Source organism: Rhinatrema bivittatum, chromosome 8, assembly GCF_901001135.1.
Source record: "Rhinatrema bivittatum chromosome 8, aRhiBiv1.1, whole genome shotgun sequence".
In the NCBI taxonomy this organism is placed as follows: Eukaryota; Metazoa; Chordata; class Amphibia; order Gymnophiona; family Rhinatrematidae; genus Rhinatrema; species Rhinatrema bivittatum.
This window is the reverse complement of record NC_042622.1, coordinates 168,890,231-168,914,564: the sequence shown is the minus strand read 5'-3', so window position 1 is coordinate 168,914,564 and position 24,334 is coordinate 168,890,231. Positions and strand designations below refer to the sequence as shown.

Below are 24,334 nucleotides of genomic sequence, written 5' to 3'. Positions count from 1 at the left end.
CAAGGACTGAAGGCTGGGCAGCGGGTACTCACCAGGCAGGGTTGGATGCCTACGCTCTCTGCGGCTTGGAAGGCCAGCAAGAAATTTCTCTTCTGTAAACGCAAGGAAAGAGAGAAGTGCATGACAGAGCAGCAAGGTCCCACGTGAGCACGGGTCACCGCTTCCCGCGAGGGCAAAGGCTTCCATGTAATGCCACGTGCCACACATGGTGCATAACTTATCATGTCAAGCTGTCATGACTCCACACAGTCACCATCTCTTCCCGTCCTGCTAGAAAGGCACCAAAGAGGGGAGACAGTCAGGGACCCTCCGATGGCGGTATTGCCGTGGGATTAGCCCCCAGTTCCGCTGGAAGCCCTACAGGGGCAATAAACTAACAAATCTGCTCAGTTTCAGCCGCTGACTTTTAAGGCTTTTCCATTCTTCTTCCCCTTTTCTTTCACCAAATTTGCTTGCAAACTTTTACTGTAAATGTAAATATATATTTTTAAAAAAACTTTGCATTATGCCCACTGGCTGCCTGCCCTCTCCGAAGCAAAGGATGACCCCCCACAGTCCGCGAGCTCACCGGATCCCCCCCTCTCCCTCCATGCGATTTCGCTTCTGAACGCTGGCTGCTCCAGCAGGAAAGCGAAACCCGCTGCTAACGAGATCCACGACACGGAGGCGGAAGGTAAAAAGCTGTTAATAAATAAGAACATCTGGTTTTTCCTTCAGCTGCTGGAGCGTTGCTCTCAGCCTCTTTGTGACCGGGATCCAAGTGCAGGGCCTGAGCCTCCCGCCGAGGATCGGGTGGGGGAAGGGGGAGGCTAACGCCCGGCCACCCGGCGATCTCCAAAGCAGGAGGAGGGAGTCACCCCCCCCCCCCGGGCCCAAAAAAGAAAAAGAAAGCCCCCGCGGGAAGGCAGACGCATTGTGGACAGAATTTCCCGCGCAGGGGGATAGGCCTCAAGTCGAAGCTCCCTCTCACTAGGACCTGAGCAACCCTGAATGTTTCCCTGTGCGAAGGGAAGCTCTCCTGTAACCGGAAGAGGACTTCAGCAGGAGACCACGGTCAGGTTCGGGGGGGGGGAGAACAGATTTGGGGGAAGCTTTTTTTTTTTTCTTCAGGCAGCTGTAACGGGGAATTTTGGATCTCTGTGGTCTTTAGCAAGCGGCTCCCCCGCCAACCCTGCCAGGCCACTCAGGTGTCCTGGTAACAAAGGGGGGCGGCTTTTATTGCATTTGGCACTCTGGGGTTCTCCTTGCTACAAAACACTATCCTGGTCCAGTGCCGACTCCGGGGCTTCCAGGCAATCTGATCCCGTCCCGTTTCTTTCCCCAAGCAGTGGAGCAGAGAGGCCCTACTGGTTAGAGCAGCGGGTTCAAATCCCGCCCCTTCTGACCATGGGCAAGTCACGTCACTCTCCACTGCCTCGGGTACAAACTCGATGAGAGCCCTCTAAAGGGAAGGGGGGGGGCGGCAGGGAAAGAACCAAAGTGAATGTAATCCACGTTGAAGTCTCTGAAAAGGCGGAATAAAATAACATTTCATGTACAGGCCCTCTGGCCCCGTCAAATTTTCTTGCTGCTGGGTTGCCGAAACTCTTCGGTGTCTTTTTCCGGCCCCACAAACTGCTCGGCGTGGCTCGGACTTCCAGCTTCACAGGCGCCTCCACCCTCGAACTAATCTCACGAGACTGAAGAGTAGCGCGAGAGCGGCGGCTCCAGCACAGCTCTCACAGTCTCAGGCTCCCCCAGCTCAGCCTGGCATTAGCTCTTTGGCTGGGAGAGGGGGGAGAATGGCCAAGACACCGAAGATCCTTGGCAGCCCATTGGGCAGAAACCCTGCAAACAAGTTTGCTGGATGGGGAGGGGGGAAAGCAGGCAGGCTCGGGTGGCAGGCTTGCGGGATGGTGGTAAAGAGAGCTGGCCGTGTGTGTAAGAGGGCATGCAGGATTGGGGCAGAGTGAGAGAAAGAGGCTAGTGAGGAGGTGGGAGTGAGAGGGAGCTGGCCTAGTGTAGGGGTAAGCCCACCTCCCTCCTCCCCATCTCCCATCCACTCTCCCTCTCCTCACCCGTTCCTGACACCCTCTGCCTATCTTCTCATCATCCCTGGGTCCTCTGGTGGGGACTGGGGCAGAGAAAGAGAGGGGGAAGCTGTACTTGGGGGGGGGGGGGGGGGGGGGGGGGATACTGGTGCTGGGCAGAGGATGTGGAGAGAGAGAGAGAGGAGACAAAAGCTGAGCAAGGGGTGGGGCAGGATGTGTTAATGTTGGGGTCCCCTGAGCCCCCCATCGTTGCCCACGAGCACGTAGGGCTCTGCAGCAGTCGTGTTTTCGCCTTAGGATATGAGTCTGTGCTGAGGGCCTCTTGCAGTATTTCCAGTGCTGTCTTGTTGCTGTTTTGAGTCCTGGCAGTTGGTGCCGCTAGGAAACAGCAAATTCCGCTGGGTTTTTGCAAGATTTTCTGAACAGCTGAAATAAGCTTTGCCCGTGCTACAGCTTTGGGTCACTGCCGAGAGTCCTCTCAGCTCTTTCGGATCTCTTAAATGCTGGGCAGTGTTGCTGTTTCCGAGAAGACACCGGAATCTGAAATTTTTTTTTTTTATGGCGACTTGTATGGGGGAGAATAAATATTTCAGTACTGCCACTTCTGTCATTTTCTCCTTTATCGCTCTGTCTGGTTTTCTAGCGTCAGGCTTTTTATTGGTCGGTCTGGGAATGAATGCATTATAGTCTATGGTTGTGCACAGGTATAAGAAATGGGCAGTGGGGGAAGCTGGGGGCCAGCTCGGCTGATTTGCTTGCCCTCCTTCCTCTCCCACCAAAAAGGTCCAGTCCTGGAGGCAGTGCAAAGGCCGGAGAGGACGTCCGTTATGCAGTTTCGTAAGGAAGAGCTCGCGCCTTGGACCCCGTCTGCTGCATCTTCCCTTAAATGATCAAAAAAAAAAACAAAACCCTCTAACGTCCAGATCCTTAGCACTTAAGGAGAACTCGAAAACTGCTTAAGAAACTAAGAAAAATTTATCTTCCAGCACTGTAAGACGAAGAACAGTCCCAGAGATACGATCATTAACATCCTCTTTTCCATAAACCATGCCAGAAGGGACTCTCCACCCACAGAGTTCATCGTTTCAAGGTAAGAATAAATTTCAGTTGTATTAGAATCTTTATCCAAGAAGCAGAGGCAGGATGCATCCCCCCTCCCTTCTTCATGGCGTCCTCCCCTCCCTATAAAAGCAGTAGTGCCAGGCACCATTTCACCCGTCAGCTTCCCTGTCCTGGCATGAGAGGCTCCGCTGTTGCAGCAGGGCCCTGATCTCCTCAGATCTGTAGTTGTGAATGTAGCTAGCCAGGAGAAGCTTCCTAAAATCGTGACCACGATATCTTCCCCAGAATGAAGTTAAACCACCCACAAGAAACCCCCAAAACGGTGACTGAACAGCTGAAATAAGCTTTGCCTGTGCTACAGCTTTAGGTCACTGCCGAGAGTCCTCTCAGCTCTTTCTGATCTCAATGTGCAGGGTTCATCGGGTGCAAGGCAAGAATAAAGGCTGGTCTGTTCCTCAGGACTAATAATCACAGGAGTTGCAGAACTAGGAGGACTGGATTGCAAAAAAAAAGAGCATTGGTCGATTCAAAACTGAATGGCCCAAAGCCGTCCTCAGCCTCTTGGTCCCTTAACTCTGAATCCCCACATTTTTCCCCCTCACAGAGTGGGTTACAGGGCCGAAACGGGTCAGCTTGGCGCGACTACAAACAGCCGAAGGAAGAAAAGGCAGCAGCACATGGGAAAAAGGGAAGACACTTTCCCCAAGGGCCTGAACCAACAGGTCCGAGCACAAGAAAGTAATCGAGGTCTGCCACCCCTAATGACGATGCACTCCTCCAGATCCCCGAGGCTGAAGTCTCCACAACTGGCGCTACTGCTCCCAGCTGCCCGACCCCTTGCAATGTCTGCCCAGATCCCCTGTCAGGTTTCCTGCTGGCAGCTGCGTCCCACATCAGTTCACTGCGTTGCACTTCAAATACACAGTGGACATTTGCCGCAGGAGAAAGGAAAAGAAACTTTGAACTGAGAGCAAGACACGTCTCGTCGCGTCACTGGCCTTCTCTGTCCGTCCGTCAGGCTCATCCTAGAGGCCGTTTTATAGCCGACCCCCTAAATTAGGCGGCAAAAAAAAAAAACCCGCACACAAGTTACAGCAAAGCAGACTTGGGCACTTGAGTTCACTCTGAAAATGATCCTAGCAAATCCACCCACACACAATTTCATCGGCCGAGCCTCTCCCAGGACGCCTCCACTCACTCTGGTGGTACGAGCGAAAATCTGTCTGCAGCCAATGTTTTCCTGGCTTTCTATGTATTAAAATAATAATAATCATTTGCATTTTCCAGTGCCCTAAATCAGGACCCACAGAGAGCGCTACAGAGACAGCACTTCAGAAGCATTCCTACAGCCGCCTCTGGGCTGGAAATGAGCTTCTCGTAATGGGTAGAGGATCAGGTCAGAAGTTTCCAAAGGCAGAGGTTGAGGAGGAGGACCTGGGTTGCTGCTGCTGCAACATTATTCGGTCAATTTATGACAATCACCCCGTTCCTTAGCCCCGGTAATGAGCGCATAAAAGCTGGAAGGTCACCCGCTACTCCTCTCCCCCCCAGACAGTGAGGTTCCCCCCAGTGGAAGCAGAAGCTTAAGGAATATTCAAAATCCTGCTTTCTAAACACTGAAAGTGCGTTCTCTGAAAGGGACGCCTCCTGCCAGCAGAACACTGCCCCCCCCCCCCCCCCAAGCCCTCACCCCCTGCTCGCCTCTGGCACTATCGTTCAAATACCCTTTTATGTCCAACAAAGAGAGCGAGGCTTACTTCCCATCGGGTACTCGCTTTGGAGCAAACTTGAAAAAGGTTGCGAACACAGAGCGGCAGAACACTCTCCCACCATCAGACCTGGACCGAACACGCTGAACCGGACGCTTACGTGGGGCCCGCAGACGTGAGCTGCCGCTGCACTATTTATTATACCTAATGTATACTATAAGGCAATTCTTTTATTCTGCATGTATTTATTTAAATGTGATTACCCGCCTTCTCAGAAGAGCCCCAAGGCAGCGTGTGACGCAATAAAAAGAAGCTCAGGATGGCCTGTAAATCTCTCCCTTTTTCATGGATTTCTGTAGGCCGAGCTCCATGTCTGCCTGTCCCTGCTTTCACTTCAAGCGGCTGGGGGGGGTGGTCCTTACCTTGCTCTGGCTGCTCAGTTCCTGGTAGGGGATGTGCGCTGGTAAATAGGTGTGAAGCAAGGCGCAGAGTGCCAGGCCATCGCTCCAGCTGCCGCTGAAGTTGGTGATGTCAATGTCCTAAAGAAAGGACAGAAATCAAAGAGCGAAACAAACCGCACACCTTTTCTGTATTTTTGTCATGTACGTGTCATTTACGTGATAAACAGTGAGACCTTTCTACTGGACTAACTTAATCCATTTCCTGACGAGCTTTAGAGAGACAGTACTCCCTTCCTCAAGTCATGAACAAAGGATCAAATACACAAAAAGGAATCCATAATTTAATAAAAATGCACTAAACCATAATATTACAAAATTCATATTTACTTTAATAATACCCATGTGCTTACCCATAACAGTCCCTTATATTCAAACTCCATATCACTTAAACAATTGTATAAATACACTTGTTCATATCACATCAAAAATAATCCCCCCTTTTTCTATGTAAAAAACAATTCATGGCATTCTTCTAATTCACTCACTCCATACGTATCTCAGCCATACCATTCACACGTATCCTATCACACTAAAAGCACTTTATTACTACTACACCAATCCCACCCAATACAGATACAATTGGAATCCCCTATTTAACACAGATATGACTATTCAATTCCTGACAGCAGGAGCCAATATGTTTCGCCATAAATATGACTTCTCCAGGGGAAACAACATCAAAATTATGGAATACAAATGATAAACATTCTCTTTTAAATATTCCTTTGTGACAAAAATCAGAACAGAATTAAATTTGAAGGAATTGCAGAGGAAGTGACGTCACGTCCCATGCTGGTTTTCTAAAAGCAGGGCTTCTCGTTCACCGGGAGCTTTATCGGGGCAAATAGCGTGATTACTCGAGCGAAACACCGACAAACAAGAAGCTTTCGACAGCGGAAACCTCCCTGCTTATGGTGGCGAAAAAAAAACCTGGTAGATTTTTAAAAATTCTCATACAATAAAACCAGAGAGGATTTCAACTCCGATGGGCACAAGATGGTGGCGGAAGCTGATGCCGAGGATTCGGGGGATGGTGGGGGAGACGCGAGGAGATCTGAATCGGAGCCCCAATCTTGCGTCAAATTGTGTTCCTGGTTTACTGAATTATGGCAAGACATTAAGAACTTTAAAACAGAAATCGCAGCTACACTACAAGAAATATGCGAAGAATGCGCCGAAATAGGCCGCAGGATCAATGAAGCGGATACTCGCCTTGACGACCACGAGGAAAGGTGGAAAAACCAGCAACAAGGCCTGAAAGACGTGCAGTGTAATCAAATTGACTTGGCAGATAAAATTGAGGACCAGACACTGTAATCTGTGATTCCAAGGTGTGCCAGAAAGAGAGAACTATGCAAACTGCATGTCAGTAATCCAAAGAATTTGCAGTATGATATTGAGAGAGGTGGACTCAGTCAGCGACGACTTCCAGCCCAGCTCGCAGATTGAACCAGCGCATAGATCTCTCGGGCCCAGGATAGGGAATAAACCCCGTGATATAGTTGTCTGTTTTCATTCCTTTGCCTACAAGGAGAAAATAGCAACAGCAGCAAGGAAACAAAGAATCTGGCGCTGGGAGGAGAATGACATAGCTATTTATGTGGACTTAGCGGCTTCAACATTGGGGAAGAGACTAACTTTTAAACCTATAACTAGAGCGCTGACCACTGCAAAGGTCAGATACAGATGGCTTTTCCCCTTCGGCCTGTGGTTTCAGCTGGAAGGGAAATCATACCGGACCCACAAGGTGGAAGAAACAGCGCAAGCCTTGAAGGAAGCAGGACTGGCAGAGAAGCTACCTGATCCCATGCTACATCCACAGGTCCTAGACATGAAACTCCATGGTGGCAACGAATATCTAAAGGGGGGGGGGGGTGTCGCAGACTTCGGAGGAATAATGAAGATGAACCAAGGACACTTTGAAGCTCTCTACTTCAATGGCAGGGGGGAATGAAGAAAAGATTATTTATATTCAGACAACAACAACAAGGACTGAATTACATAGTCTGGGTAAACAAATAAGCATGGATGTAGCTTGCTTGTTACGGCGGTTACTACCTCGAATCAATTAAGCCTGATACTTCACTTTCAATGCATATCCAGCATAGCTCTCTGCTTCTCAGCAGGGGATGAAGAAAAGTGGATTTATATTCAGACAACAACCAACAAGGACTGAATTGCACAGGCTGGGTAAACAAATAAGTGAGGGAGTAGCTTGCTTATTGTGGCAGTTACTACCCCTAACCAATTAAGCTAGACACTTCACTTAGATGCAGTTCCAGCTTTGCTCTCTACATTAATGGTGGGGGTGGAAGGGAAATAGAACCAAAAGGTTACTAAGGGCCAAGAGTAACATAAGTATGAGGGAAAAAAAAGTGTGAAAGCTTGCTGGGCAGACTGGATGGGCCATTTGGTCTTCTTCTGCCATCATTTCTATGTTTCTATGACATTGCATCCACTTGAATAACCCAGCCTACCAGAGTTAACTCGAACAACACTAGTGTTCCCTTGTATTCGTATCCTTAGAGAGTTCTATTAAGGAGAGTTCTATTAAGGACACAACCCAATGACACATTCCAATGACTCCTAAAACACCACTCCTCTTGTATATAACATTTATTCTGTATACTATATTTAAATTGTATATTGTTTAACCATCTCTTTTCTCTCCTCTCTTCTTCCTTCTCCAAGTTCGGCTACCCTTGTTAAATGTAACTGTACTTTCGGACACCACAGTTCTAGTTTTTGTTTATAATGCACTCCTGTTCGATGTAAACCAGCAAGATATGTTTTCATGATTGCCGGTATATAAAAACTTAAATAAATAAAAAATAAATAAATTACGAGAGAACGTTTACTGGATTTACTAAAAGGCAGGATTTGCTTAATCTTTTCTTAATTTTTTTTATTTTTATTTATGCAATTTCAGATATATTTACATCATATATCAAAGGAATAAGAGATCCATTCAGATTATGCAAAGGAAAAATTATTAACCAAATAGTGATACACTTTAAACTTAGGTCTCATAATATTCAGGAAATCATGGGACCAAGATGTGCATTCAGGCAATAATGAAGCTCTAAATACATATATTTCTTCAAAGTAGGCATAAACCACCACTGAGAAGCACTTCCCCTTAATTTAGGACCTAGCAATTCATCCTTTACCGTCTAAGAATCCCCTAAGCTGATCGGGTTCATAAAAGATAAATATTTATTTTCCTGATATTTTAGGAAACATTAACGTCGGAGTTACAGGCACAGCACTGACCTGGTTTTAAACCTTTCTGGAGAACAGAGGATACAAGGTCAAAATTCATACCAAAGAATCTCACTACCATCCATCCTCGCTAGGGGTTCCACAGGGCTCTTCCCTTTCACCCACCCTTTTTAATGTTTACCTGCTCCCACTCTGCCAACTCCTAATAAAACTAAACCTGAAACACACCTATTCGCAGATGATGTTCAGATCGTGATCCCTGTAAAAGAATCCATTACAAAAACAGAATTCTGGGACAGCTGCCTAACTGAGATCAAACACCTCTCAACAGTCTAAACTTAATTCTCAATGCTTCAAAAACGGAATTTCTCCTTATAGCCCCGGAAAACAATAACATCTCCTCAAACCCACCAGCCAACCTTCAAACCTCTCACGTAAGAGACCTAGGAGTTATCATCGACAACCGTCTCAACTTAAAACCATTCATCAACCAAATGACCAAGGATTGCTTTCACAAATTACATATCCTTAAAAGAATTAGGCCACTCTTCCACTCCCAGGACTTCAGAACAATTGTACAAGCAATAATCTTTTCCAAGTTAGATTATTGTAATTCTATTCTACTAGGTCTCTCTGCTTCCCATACCAAACCCCTACAGATGGTGCAGAATACAGCCGCCAGAATTCTGACTAACTCCAGGAGATTCGACCACATCGCCCCAATCCTGAAAGCCCTTCATTGGCTACCTATTCACTACAGAATTATGTACAAGTCCATCACCACCATTTACAAAGTCATCCATCAACACGCCCCGCTAAACTTACAAATTCCTTTCAAAAAACACACCTCCGTCAGACCCATTAGGGAGTGTTATAAAGAATCACTACATGTTCCACACTCAAAAACCTTTCAACACAAATCCCTCAAAGACAGAGCCTTCTCAACGGCAGGACCTCCATTATGGAACTCCATCCCAGCTGAACTGCGTCAGGAACCCTGCCTACCGACTTTCAGGAAAAGGCTGAAAACCTGGCTTTTTAAAAAAGCCAATCCAGACACAGACTGATCCCTGCTACCGTCATCACAAACACATTGTTATCAATGGGTTTAAATAGTAACCATTCACCAACACCAACACTCTATCATCAACCTCATTCACGATTTCATTTTTACCACATTGGAATTAATTTTGCATCTCTGTAAATAATCGCTGTAAATAATTTGCTGTCAGTTAATCTCTCTTTTCTTCTTCTTCCTCTGCTCCCAGTTGTGTACTTCCCTGTTTCATTGTAACTGCAATTCCTGCACCAGTTATAGTTGCTCGAGTTCTCTGTATATTGCACACCCTGTTAAATGTAAACCGGTCTGATGTGACTCCTGTCTTGAAAGCTGGTATAGAAAAATAATAAATAAATAAATTTACTAGGATATCTGAACACCATACTGGCTCCATGTCTTAGCACCTCTGGTCTCATAAGCAAAAACGTTCTCCTACGCTCTTGCGTGGAGCGAACAATATCCGGATATATCCACACAGATTGGCCATAGTATTGAACTGTTCTATTCCTGAAAAAAAACTTTAGAACAAGATTTCTGTCCTGTTCAAAAGCAAAAGTTGCCAGTAATGTGTCTCTTGTTTTAATCTCAGTATGTAGAGATAACTCAATCAGCTCTGAGGTGTTCAAAGATTGCTGTAATGAGTGCTGTGCTTCCTCTTCTCCCGTAGATGAAGCAGTTTTCTTTGAGACAAAGAATACTTTTGTAAAGAATACTTTTGTAAAGAAATAATATATAATATTTCTTTAGGTATCTTTAAGGATTCTAACATATATTCTTTTAACATCTCCGCAGGAGTTAATCTCTTCACAACCGGAAAATTCACTATACGAAGATTTAAATAACAAGTGAATTTTCTATATTTTTGAATTTTCTTTCAACATTTACCTCAGCTTTTATTAAGGTCCCTTGTATATTTTCCATCTTAGTAATTCTTCCTCTAGTTTCTCCATTTTTTCCTGTTGTAGGTTCATCACCTTTCTCAGTGTTCAAGCCTCTTTTATTTTGAGTCCAAAAATGCCTGTGTTAAAGTAGTAACGGCTGATTCAATAGAAACCGTTGCTTTCCATAAGGTATCTAATGTAACTACAGGAGGCTTTTGCAGAGGAAAATACAGGTTTCGTTTGCAACATTACCAGTTCTTGAAGTGCTGTGTCTTCTTCGATATCCCACGCAGGCACAGCTCTTTGGGGTAACGGAGTAGAGGTAGCCACTCCCTCCATTGCTCCTCCAACTCCTCTGAACACCAACTCTCCACTGTCTCCGTCGGGCCGATGGGGGGGGCCTGCTCACTCCTCTCCTCCTGCAAGTCTCGCGATGTTTCCTCCCCCTTCCATTCTAGTCTGGCCTCTCGGCAGCAGGTGGTGTTTCAGGAGCCCCCCGGGCTGAGCATATTTCTTCGACCATAGGGATTGACCCGAGCTCCTGGGTTTCACCCCCTCCCCCACGGTCCTTGCTCCTGGCGTTCTTGGGGTAGGATCAAAGAAGCTCTCAATCTTTGCCTGTTGACTTCCTTCTTCTTTTATGATTAAATTCTCTTTCAGCCGAGCCTTACGCTTCGTATGAGGCATTTTACAGTTTCAAAGTGTTGAGATACTCAAGGTATTATAAATTTCCAGGAACAAGTGCAGAGAGAGCTCCTTAACTGCTTCTCATGTGGCGGCCATCTTGGTCCCAATCTTTTCTTACTGGGAACCTTTAGCACTTTCCCAGATGGTTAGGAGGCTTGGGGGGGGGAGGAGGGGAAGGGTATTTAGTCTTTACACATGTGAACGTTTCTTCAGAGCGAGGAGAAGAAGGAATATTGTTTATACTCTGCACAAATATATCTACCGGATAGAGGAATCCAGAAATATGATTAGCTACAAGGCCTGGTTTACACACAAATCAGTTATACAGATGGGTGATCAAAGGATTAGACTATATGAGCCTGGGGGAATGGCACCGAAATACCGTGACCACAGTTAAATTCGTATCCCTTAATGTCAAGGGATTAAATTCGGGACATAAAAGAAGGCTTCTATTTCAAGAACTGAGCTGATTAAATGCTGATGTGATATACCTCCAGGAAACACATTTGAGAAAACGATTTGAGGACTAATGAGCTCTGATAAATACCCTCATCAGTATGGGCAGCGGCAACAGCAGCTGCAAAGTACACAGGTGTAGGAATTCTAATTCATAAAGACCTTTACTTCGAATTGATAAGCTCATATTCGGACCCCAGTGGCCGCTATCTATTATGAATGTAAAACTTGGGGGGGGGGGGAAATCTGACCACTAATTACTGTTTACGGCCCTACCTCTCAACAGGAAGCCTTCTATACCGCCCTATACACTATGATTGCTGATAAGATGGAGGGGAGTGTGATTCTCGGTGGTGATTTCAATACAATGCTCAACCCCCCATGTTGATAATTCTACGGGGTCTAGCTCAGATACCACCCGAATTAGACAGGCCCTTCAAAATTTAATTACCCTGATATCGGGGATCGATGTGTGGAGATCCCGATATCAGACATCACGCTGCTACTCCTTTTATTCGCACCCACATGATTCATACTCCCAGTTAGACATCTTTTTGATAGATAAAACTAGACTAAATGAGGTACGATTGGTGGAAATTGAACAAATAGTCTGGTCCGACCATGCTCCAATCTGGTTTCAATTACAATATTATGATAAAGGCCTACGCTTTTGGAGACTCAACGACTCATTGTTGGAAGACAAGGAGTTTCAGAGTCAGATTGCTGGGGAGATCCAGGAATATCTGCATTACGATACCGGGGATACTAACCCGGGGAACGTATGGGAATGTTTAAAAAGTGTTTTAAGGGGGACTTTTATTGCTAGAGCTTCGTATGTGAAAAAACAACGGGAGAAAGAACGGCAAAGCTTGTTAACGCAATTGCAAAATATGGAACGTAAACATTTGAGGGATAATACCCGATATCGATCGAAGCAAGCTACTCAGGAGATGCGGGATAAGATAGCTGCACTTGATTCGGCTTTAGTTGCACATCAACTAGAACAATTACAACAGAGGTTTGGGGGGGGGGGGGCGATAAAGCAGGGAAATATTTGGCACAAGCAGTTAAACATCATCAAGCACAGGCTTGATGACATTTAACTCCTTCCAAAGATAAAAAATGCAGAGGGTGACCTTCTAACAGATAACACCTCAATTCGACAAAGGTTTCACCAATTTTATGCTCAACTGTATAGCATTGATCCGACCATTATGGAGGGGGAAATAAATGATTACTTACTAGATACGCCGCTACCAGAGTTAACCACCTCCCAACGGCTATTCTTAGATAAAGACATCTCTTTGGGGGGAAATTCATGAAGCCATTAAGACTTTAAAACCCGGTAAATCACCGGGACTGGACGGTTACACACCGCGATTTTACAAACAGTATTCAACGGTGTTGGCACCAGTGCTCTTGAATTTCTTTAACGCCCTGAGAAATGGGACTAATCTGTCACCACTAGCTAACACGGCAGGGATCACCATACTGGCGAAGCTGGGGAGAGATCCAGCATTATGCAGATCCTACAAGCCTATATTTCTCCTGAATATAGATGTTAAAATAGCTAATCGCCTAAATTGTTTCATAGCTCAACTGGTACACCCTGACCAAGCGGGGTTTATCCCCAGGAGAACCACAGCGGATAATGTTCACAAAATTTTGGACAATATTTGGTATTTGAAAAAATATAATATTCCTACCATAGCACTCTCCATCGATGCCAAAAAGGCATTAGATATGGTGCACTGGCCGTATCTTTTTCGCACTTTGGAGAGAATGGGGATTGGAGCCCCATATCTTCAGTGGCTTCGTCAGTTGTTCAATGATCCCAAAGCTTGCCTTAAGATCAATGGAGGTTACTCCCCTACTTTTACGGTAGGACGGAGAACCAGACAGGGCTGCCCACTATCTCCCCTGCTCTTCACCCTATTCCTAGAACCTTTTCCAATTAATATCAGATATAATGCTGCCATTACAGGGCTTACTGTAGGGCGGATATCATCCAAAATGTCTTTATTCGCCGATGACATCTTAATCCTGCTTACTAATCCTGAATCATTGTTCACGACCTTGACGAGTGAAATGGGGGTTTTTGGCAAAATATCAGGGTTTCGAGTCAACTGGGAGAAGTCTGAGATACTTAATCTTAACATTCCACTATGGGAGACAAAACATTTGCAAAGGCTTTTTCAATTCAAATGGGCAAAAGCACAAAAAAAATACTTAGGAGTTCAACTCAGTACTTCACAATCTGGGTACACAAGCGGATAGCTTGCTTATTACGGCGGTTACTACCCTATACCATTTAAGCCTGATACATCACTTTGAATGCTTATACAGCGTTGTTCTCTGCTTCAATGGCAGGGGGAAATGTGGAAAACAAGATTTTCATTCAGACAACATCCAACAAGGCATTGATCTGTGCAGTCTGGGTAAACAAGCATTGGGGTAACTTGCTTGATGTGGCGGTTACTATCCTTAACCATTAAGCCTTATGCTCACCTTTGATGCAACTCCAACATTACTCTCTGCATCAAAGACAGGGGATGACAGGAAATTTGAATCATCAGTTACCAACAAGGGCCCTGAACTTGGTGGTTGATGAAACAGATAAATATGGGAAAACAAGTGTGGAAGCTTGCTGGGCAGACTAGATGGGCTGCTTGGTCTTTTTTTTGCCGTCATATCTATATTTCTCTATAAACTACATTCCCATGTGGACTAAATTAACTAAGGATATGGAGGAATGGAGTCACTATCATATCTCCTGGTTGGACTGAATAGCAGTCTTAAAAATGATATTACTCCCTAAGCTCCTATACCTCTTTCAAACATTGCCCACTACAATTACCCCATCACAATTGAATATATGGCAGAGGAAATGCATGGCTTTTATTTGGGCTGGTCGGAGATCGCAAGTGGCTAGACGGACCTTATATAAAACCAAGGATCATGGAGGGCTCAGCATTCCTGAGCTTTCCCGGTATTACTGGGCGGCTCAGTTCAAGAAAACTGGTAGGACTGGCATAAAACACGACAACCCAAACAGTGGGTACAGGACTAATCAGGAAATATTAGGGCAAGTCCAGTTATGCAGCCTACTGTGGCAACCTAGGGGGACGTGGATTGTTGAACCAGGGTCTAATCTTCCCCCTTCCATTCTCATCTCTTTAGACTTGCGGCAACAGTTCAGAATTCGTCTACTTGCTAGCACCAGTCTTTATGCAAACAAGGCATTCAGACCTGGTTATGAGAACTTGGCATTTCAAACATGGAAGCGAAAGGGGATTTGGACATGGGGCCAACTTTGGGGACCTCAGGGATTGCGCTCGTTTTCAGAAGTACAGAGGCAATTTGATTTACCTGATTCAGCACTCTACCCCTACTCACAATTGGGCCACTTCGCCCATGCTACTATGATTAGAACCCACTTACAAGTGGGTATGTCCGACTTTGAAAAGATATGTACAAAGGCAGATATGACCAAGAAAGTACTCTCCGTGCTCTATAACGTACTAAGTTCATCTGATGAGGATAAGACAGCACATCAGAGGGCATGGGAGAGAGATCTCCACTTGGAGTGGTCATTCCAGGAATGGAAAGGAATATTTAAAGAATAAGGGAAGGGGTACATCGCCCCCTATCTCATAGAAAACTCTTACAAGTTACTTTACAGGTGGTATATGTATCCTCAAAAACTACATAAATTTATGCCTAAGACTTCTGTTAAATGCTGGCGGAATTGCAAGGCCGAAGGTACATTTATCCACATGTGGTGGGATTGCCTAATTATGAAAGGAGTATGGCAGGGGATATCTCAATGGGTGGAAGAGATGGTCCCAGGCATAGCTAGTATTACCCCGGGACAGGCTTTATAAGGTATTAAATATACAGGGATCTTGTTAGAGAACAATAGACTGATAAACTATGTTACGACAGCCACTCGATGTGAAATAGCAAAATTGTGGAAATCTCTGAGTGCACCAACGACAGCAGTCATACAACACAGGGTGGAAATAATTTATTTATTGTCTAAAATAAGTGTTTAAAAACAAATGTACACTTAAATTCGAAAAGACATGGCAAGCATATCAAACTTGGAAGTCTACTCGCACTCTATGTAAACCGTTGGCCTCAACTGCTCAGACTTCCTCTCCGTGATATCTTCACTTTTCAGATATATTGGGAGACTGGGCGGAAACTTAGCTTTCATCCTTATTCTCCATATTTCTGTTCTTATAACTATGAGTATGATGCATATGTATTGACTGGGGGAGGGGGAGGGATAGGGACGGACAGGTTATAAAAGTCGGATTCTTGAAGAATGAACCACACTCGACTGGTACACTCAATCAGTCTTAGTGATATTTTGTTATGTAAATCACGTTGATTACTATAACGTTATAATATTTTATTCTGTTACTATGATTTGACTATACTCTAATGGTATCTGGTTCACTGTATGCTCTGTTATATTTAAGAAAAAAATTCAAATATAAAAAAAAAAATTTGAAGGGATTGCTGTGTTGTTTCATGTGCTGTCCACCAAGACACACCATCTCCACCCTTCAGCCTGTATGATAGTTATGTTCACTGCTGGTTTCCAACATGATTCTCTTAATCCTATTAGTGTGCTCTCTTTACTGCTATTTTCTAAGGGGTAGATTTTCAAAGGGGGTACGCGCGTACCCCCCGAAAACCTACCCCAAACCACCCTGCATGCGCCGAGCCTATTTTGCATAGGCTCGGCGGCATGCGCAAGCCCTGGGATGCGCGTAAGTCCCGGGGCTTGCATGGAGGGGCGTGTCAGGGGGCGTGCCGGGAGTGACGTGGCGTTTCGGGGGCGTGTTGGGAGTGACGCGGCGTTTCGGGGGGCATGTCCGGGGGGCGTGGTTCCGGCCCGGGGCGTTCTGGGGGCGTGACAGCGGCCCCTGGACCGGAACATGGAGCGCGGCAGCCGGCCCTGCGCGCGCAAAGTTACGCCTGCTGGAAGCAGGCGTAACTTTCGGGTTAGAGGTAGGGGGAAGGTTTTAGATAGGGCCGGGGGGGTGGGTTAGGTAGGGGAGGGTGAAGGAAAGTTCCCTCCGAGGCCGCTTCGATTTCGGAGCGGCCTCGGAGGGAACGGAGGTAGGCTGCGCGGCTTGGCCTGCGCAGGCTGCCGATTTTGGGCAGCCTTGCACGCGCCGATCCCGGATTTTAATGGATATGCGCGGCTAAGCGCGTATCTATTGAAATCCCGTGTACTCTTGTTCTCGCCTGGTGCGCGAACAAAAGTACGCGTGTGCGCAGATTTATAAAATCTGCCCCTAATTGAATAGTGCTAATAATACCTCTCTCTTCTGACCCCCTTCCATACTAACAATCACTGATAACATCTGATCTCACAGCATTGCTCATCAACCACACATGTTATGCAAAACACAAGATATTCAAAATTGTGTAGGCAAAACTGTCACACATCACACAATACCTTTCTGAAAATCTCCTCAAACACTATCACTTCTAACAACAGTCTTGACCTCTCTCCAATTGGATGTATAAAAATGTCACGCCTGCGACGCGTCTGTCTCCGGTTTTAACTTCTCTCATGGGTTGGGTAACGTGCAGTTGATGAGCGACGCTGTGAAATCAGATGTCAGCAGTGACTTAGTATCATAAAGGAATATTTAAAAGAGAATGTTTATCATTTGTATTCCATAATTTTGATTTTGTTTCCCCTGAAGAAGCCATATTTATGGCGAAACATGTTGGCTCCTGCTGTCGGGAACTGAATAGACGTATCTGTGTTAAATAGGGGATTCCATTTGTATCGGTATTGGGTGGGATTGGTGTAGTAGTAATAAAGTGGTTTTAGTGTGATAGGATAAGAGTGAATGGTATGGTTGAGATACGTATGGAGTGAGTGAATTGGAAAAATGTATGTACTGGTTGTTTTTTTTTTTGTATTAAACCTGTATATTTAATTTTTATCTGAGAGACCAAACATAGCACATATTAAAGGAAGTCGCTCCAGCGAAAGTTAACTAGTACAAACGTATAGGAAAGCAGAACACAGCCTTAAAATTAAAATGACAGAACTTGTCTATGATACCTTTAAACAAGTCGCTTTGAGGTCTTTTGTTTCCCCCCCCCACACCCTCTCCCTCCCTGAGCAATCTACCAACAAGCGATGATGAGAAGGAAAGAAAGAAATGTGTACAAGTAGTGCCTATAGGCTGGAAACGATAAAACTAAGAACTATAAAACTAAGAACTAAAATAAAGCTGTCCCATAATAAATCCCACATCAAAGAGAATAGATCATATTGTGAAGTGAAGGGGAAAGCCAGTCCAGATAATCCTTCCAAACTTGGAAATGCATCTCCCTTTTAGCATCAGAGGACATTTTGGTTGTCATGGTCTCAAAGGTTAATAATTTAAACACTTTATTTTTCCAGACGAAAATGTTTAGCAGATCTTCCCCTACCCATTCCGATAATATGGTTTGGTTTTTTTTGCCAGCACAGCAACTTTATCTATAAACAGCTTTCTGTCCCTAGAGATTGAGCTAGAGAGCTCTGTATGACAACCAAAAAGCCAAACTCTTGAGGAAAGTGGTGAAGTCCTCTTAAATAATTTGTTACGAATGAACATATCTGATTCCAAAAGTCAAGGACTGTAGGACAGTCCCAAAAACTATGAGTAAAATCCCCCGTGTCTGCCCCACACTTCTTGCAAAGTGGGGAATCGCAGAGTTTCACTCTATAAGTCGTAGCTGGAGCTAAATAGGATTCATGCAAAAACCTGTATTGAGTTTCCCGTAGGTTAACATTTGCTGAAACGATAAAAATTCCTGGAACATGAGATTAAATTCAGACCACTCCGACCACTTGTTAAACGTCGGAAGAAGTAAATTTTCCTGAGAAATAAAAAGTAATGGGCCAGATTTTTAAACTTATGCGTGGGCGTAGATTTGTTCGTGCAACCCGGCGCGAACAAATCTACGCCCGATTTTATAACGTGCATGTTATGAAATCCAGGGTCGGCACACGCAAAGGGAGTGCACATGTGCACCTTGTGCGCCCGCAGCCCGAGGGGAGCCCCGATGGCTTTCCCTGTTCCCTCCAAGGCCGCTCCGAAATCGGAGCGGCCTTGGAGGGAACTTTTTCTCCGGCCCCCACCCCCCCCACACCTTCCCCTCCCTTTCCCCTATCTAACCCACCCCCCAGCCGTAACTAAATCCCCCCCTTACCTTTGTTGAAAAAGTTACGCCTGCCTCAGGGACATATGCATGCCGCCGAGCCTATGCAAAATAGGCTCGGCACACGCAGGGGGCAAATTTTCTCAGGTTACGCGCATATGTTACATGCGTAGCCTTTGAAAATCTTCCCCAATCTGCGCATAAACTTAGCACAGGATGGAGGACTTTTTTTCCTCCCTCAAGGAAGACCTCCTCAAGAGAGTCTACCTTTCCAAAACCCAGAAACATTTTAAGAATAGAGGATAAATAATGTCTCACTTGAAGGAAAGCATAAAACTCTTTAGAAGACAATTGAAATTGGGATTGTAGATCATGAAAGCTCTTTATCGAACTACAGTCTGGCATTATAAACTGATAAAAGTACTAGAGTTCTTTCTCCTTCCATTCCCAAAAGATCAGGTTGGACATACCAGGCAGAAATTGTGGATTGCCCCAAATGGGGAGATTGTAGATCGATGCAGTACCGTTTTGCACAGGAATGCCCAAACTGAGCAGAAAGACCTAACTAGTAAATGGCTTTTAGCCTCTCCTGGAATATCTGCCCCAGGGATTTGCATCAAAGAGTTCATTGAGAGAGAGCCCCAACACAAGTATAGAGTGTCCTGCGGGGAAAAATGGGAAGTTTCAAATACTCCATCAGATAGATGACGTAACATACAAACTAAATTGTAAAGTAGCATATTAGGACACCATAAGCCTCCCCGATCCATAGGTCCCATAAGGACTTTAATAGGTTTTTGTGCTCTCTTGCCTTTCCAGATAAAAGATTGTATCTCCCTGATATCTTTCCTATGTAGCCATATGGGCAGCATCTGCAGAAGGTATAACCACTTAGATACATCCATCATTTTCACTAAATGTATTCTCTCTATGATAGAGGGAGATCTTGCCATCTTAAGAGACATCTTCAAATTTCTCAGCAAGGGATGAACATTAACCTCAGAGATTTTACTAATATCCCCTGGAATTTTTATCCCTAAGTATCTCATATCTCCCACTACCCATTTTAACAGGAAGCCCCCCACCCACATACTTTTCAAATTGCCCAAAATGTCTAAAACTTCTGATTTGTCCCTATTGATTTTCAGGTCAGCAAATATCCTAAATTGGGTTTGAAGTTGGAGAACCTTATCCAAAGAATCCTGTGGTGTTGTAAGAAAAACTAAAACGTCGTCTACTAAAGCTGCAATTTTAAATTCATAGCTCCCTTCCCCAAATCCATTTATGGTTGCTTCTGCAGCTATTTTCTGTAACAAAGGGTCAATGGAAAGGATATATAGCAGTGGCAATAGAGGACAACCTTGTCGGACCCCTCTTTGTAACTGAAAATCCTCTGATTTATAACCATTGTCAATAATACTAGAACTTGGGGATTTATATAGAAGAGTAACATACTGTAAAAAAAGGGCCCCGTAAAGCCAAATCAACCCAAGACCGAGAAAAGATAGGGCCATGATACTCTATCAAAGGCTTTTTCAGAATCAAACCCTACTACCACGGCAGGAATATTCTTAAGTTTGCACAGAAACATTATTTCAGTACAGGCTGGCCTCCCCTTCACAAAGCCCACCTGATTTTTTGAAATGAGGGAGGGAATGATACAACTAAGGCAATCAGCTAGCACTTTGGATAGTATTTTTAAATCACAGTTTAAAAGCAATATGGGATAAGAAGCTGGGTATAGCCAATACCGGGCTTAGCCAATACCATGATGTGGGCATTATTGAAATGCAAAGGAAAGGAATCCTCCAGAAGAGCCCTCCTAAAATAACTCTCCATGAGGACTGCGATCTGTGGGTTCAGTAATTTATAATAATCATATGAAAACCCATCCGGTCCCGGAGCCTTGCAACATTTGCTTCCCTTAATGACCTGGGAAATTTCCCAAGCCTGGATGGGTCTGTTTAAAAAATCAAGATGCTGATCCGACAATTGAGGGAACTCTAAATTGTGAAAAAAAACCTATTTTCCTTGTCTTCCCATTAGATCTGCGAAGCTTCAGAGGCATATAGTTGCTCATAAAAATGCCAAAATACTGCACATATCTCTGTCCCCTTGGTCACTATGGATCCCTGAACGGTTTCATCTTCTCAATAAAAGACTTCCCTCTCCTTTCCTTGACTACAATGGCTAAGAATTTCCCTCCTTTATTGCTAAAGTGAAAGAGATTATGCTCCAACTTATTCATCATTTTCAAGGTTCATTGGTGAATAAGGGCATTCAAACTCTAAGATAGTTCTATAATCAACTCTTGCCTTTTCACAACCACTCCGGAACCATCTATCCCTTGCCACTGCCAGTTGCCTTTTTAACTGAATAATAGACTTATTCAGCCTTTTAGTCCTGGCAATAAGATAGGCAATTATCTCCCCCCTCATTACTACCTTACTGGTTTCCCAGAAAAGAACCGGAATCTCCTTAGGTTGTTGATTAAAACTCTCAAACTCTTTCTATTTTTTTCTACAAAGAAAAGCCTGAAAATCAACATCATCTTTTAGCCAACGAGGAAACTTCCACCCTCGTTCTCTAAAGTCAATGTCTCCCCGTCTCCAATCTACCCATAATGGGATTTCCTATATCTGCTGTAACAATATTAGAAAACCCACCTTGAGAAATCAGTATATAATCTATTCTAGAAAGAGAATTATGAGCCTGCAAATATGGGTGAACTCCTTGACTCTGGGATGAAGCACTCGCCAGACATCTATCAAATTGTAGTTCTTGGCACAGAAAATCTATACCCTTACCCTTCATTGACCTTGGATGAATCGGTGCCGGAGACCTGTCTAGTTGGGGGTCCCATACACAATTAAAGTCTCCCATTAAATATAGTGTTCCCTTAATATGTAAAACAAGAGTGTTAACCAAGGAGACAAAGAAATGATGATTATATTCATTTGGGGCATAAACGTTATAGATTGTGAATCACTTCCCATTCATTTTACCAATAAAAATAACAAACCTCCTGTCCTGATCCAATATGACCTTTACCTGCCACCCCGACTTTCTTTCTGTTTGTGGCAGCAGAAAAATGACAACTTCCTACCCAGTCCTGGCAAAGTTTATTACTTTCCAATGAGGGATAGATGAGTTTCTTGCAGACCAAGCCACTGAGACTTTAGTACGATTGAGTGCATGTAGTACTTTTTTCCTTTTGATAGGCGAACCCAGCCCGTTGACATTCCAGGAAATAAATTGTAGTTTATTCCCCATTGAAAAACCTGAAATGGTGATGTACATGAAACCGCCCTTTGAATAAATAAAAGTTGACCTTCCAGAGCCCAATTTCCAAGAGAAAAAAATCCTAAGGAAATCCCCTCTGTGCATGAAGAATAAACTTCAACCCATAAGGTACTGCCTCTAGCAACTTTCAAATCCTTCCCCTTAGCCCTACTCCAGATATTTGTCCAGGCATATTCCTAATGTAGGGTACCCATAGTATAAGAACATAAGAAAATGCCATACTGGGTCAGATCAAGGGTCCATCAGGCCCAGCATCCTGTTTCCAACAGTGGCCAATCCAGGCCATAAGAACCTGGCAAGTACCCAAAAACTAAGTCTATCCCATGCTACTGATTCTAGTAATCACTACACACTACCAACCTCATTCCCTTGTGTCAAAGATCCTTAACAACCATAATGCAAGGCAACCCCCTGATGCGCGGCCTTGTGCGGTCGCTATCTTGAGGGCAACCATTCTGTGGCTGTCCCACTTTATAGCTCCCGATTTTATTCTTTATTTGCTTAAATCAACATATTTTTTGTTTTTTTGGCAGGGACTTAAGGCCACGTATTGCCATTGAAAATTTTTTTAATTGGTCGTAAAAACAGTGGATTCTGCAAGCCTATCACAAGATATGAGGGCTGACATACAAAGGAGGAGTGGTCCGATTTTCCAAGACTATTCCACTAAACTAGCGCAAAAAAGAAAAGACTTTAATCCTATCTGTTCTGCTTTAGCAAAAAAAAAACAGGTAAACTTTACCCTCCTCTACCCGATGAAACTCAAAATTTGGCATCAAAATAAAACTTTCACCTTTGATAAAATGCAGGCTGCGAAAGATTTCTTAAATCAGTTGGAGTAAGTACCTATGATTTATTCTCTGCAATGGTTATCTGGTTAGTCCAGCTGCTGTTTTTCATGCTGGAGAAATTTGGAGTATCTCTACAATGTTTTCTGGGCCGCATTGCCTTAACAATAAAGTTACAATTGTTGTGCTCTCTCGATTTGAAGCAGTCCAGCAAGGTCTGGGAGAGAAAGAGCTTCAGGAAACTATTTTTCTAAAAAACTAGCTAAGGTGCTATCCTCAGTATTTTCTTGTATGCTGACAAATCGAATATTTTTGTGTCTAGATCTGTTCTCCAAGTCTTCTACCTTCTCTTCTTGCTTTTTCAATCAGTTTCGTCAGAGAGATGATTTTCCCCCTTAGAGCACTGGATTCATCTTCCAGGACTGATATTCTTCCTTCAATCATGTCTAATCTCGGCCCCATTTCTGTGAGCCTAGACTTAAGTTCTGCTATTTGTTCTGAAAGGGATATGAACCAACTGTCTAGAGCAGCAACAACAGCTGCTGTGATATCAGAGGTTGAATGCTGTGTGCTGCTGAAGAGTTCAGAGAATCTGCAGTGTCCACCATCTTTCCTTCTCTTTTCTAACTCCTTTCAGGGGCATAATCCACGGAGATCTCTGCATATATTTGTCTATCGACATATGCTGTCTTTATCTTTTGGGAAAAAAGATGAGTAGGAACCAGGGTTGCCAAAGGATTCGTATAGAGGGTGAGGGATGGTATGCAGAGCCAGCTCAGACATGTCTGCTCTGGCTCATCGCATCATGTGACCCATGTATTATATTTTCTATAAAGGAAAAGGGGGATTATTTTTGATGTGATGATATGTACAAGTGTATTTATACAATTGTTTAAATGTTATGGGGTTGGAATATAAGGGACTGTTATGTGTAAGCACATGGGTATTAGTGAAGTAAATATGAATTTTGTAATATTATGACTTAGTGCATTTTTATTAATTATGGATTCCTTTTTGTGAATTTGATATTTATGTCTGGTAGAATCTTACATGCATCTTCAATAGTTGAGTTTACCCAGGAGCAAAGAATGACAGAAGTGAATGATAAAGGGCGAAGGGGAGGGAGAGAAGGGTGATCAGCAGGTGACGGGCATTATAACTTTACAGGTTCATAATGAGATACGTAACGCGAGTCCTTTTTTGTCAATTCCAAAGTGTCTGATCATTTTAATCTCAGAAGTCATACATTCCTGGATTATTTTACATTTTCCGTTCATCAGCCTGATCATAAGGTAATGGATGCAGGGCTCTGGTTCTGAAAAGCGAGAAGGACCACAATCAACGTTCAAGCTACATCCATGTCAGGTTTTGCCCCTTTGCGCAGCTTGACAGTCCCCGACTCCCGAGTAGGGCAGCTTTGCAGAACCTGAGCCACCGGCACTGAACACACGGGCCCTGTCGCTTGCAATGTTTTTACTCACAAGAAAATA

The 24,334-nt window shown here is 44.2% G+C and overlaps 1 protein-coding gene across 1 annotated transcript in view; it reads right to left on the bottom strand.

Moving 5' to 3' along the window:
• SPECC1 (sperm antigen with calponin homology and coiled-coil domains 1) overlaps positions 1–24,334 on the bottom strand; it is a 183,303-nt gene that overhangs the window by 5,400 nt on the left and 153,569 nt on the right. The window contains exons 13-14 of the mRNA XM_029611519.1: positions 5,224–5,340; positions 33–92 (exon numbers count right to left, since the gene is read on the bottom strand). Coding sequence (XP_029467379.1) covers positions 33–92; positions 5,224–5,340 — 177 coding nt within the window. The remainder of the gene's footprint in view (positions 1–32; positions 93–5,223; positions 5,341–24,334) is intronic.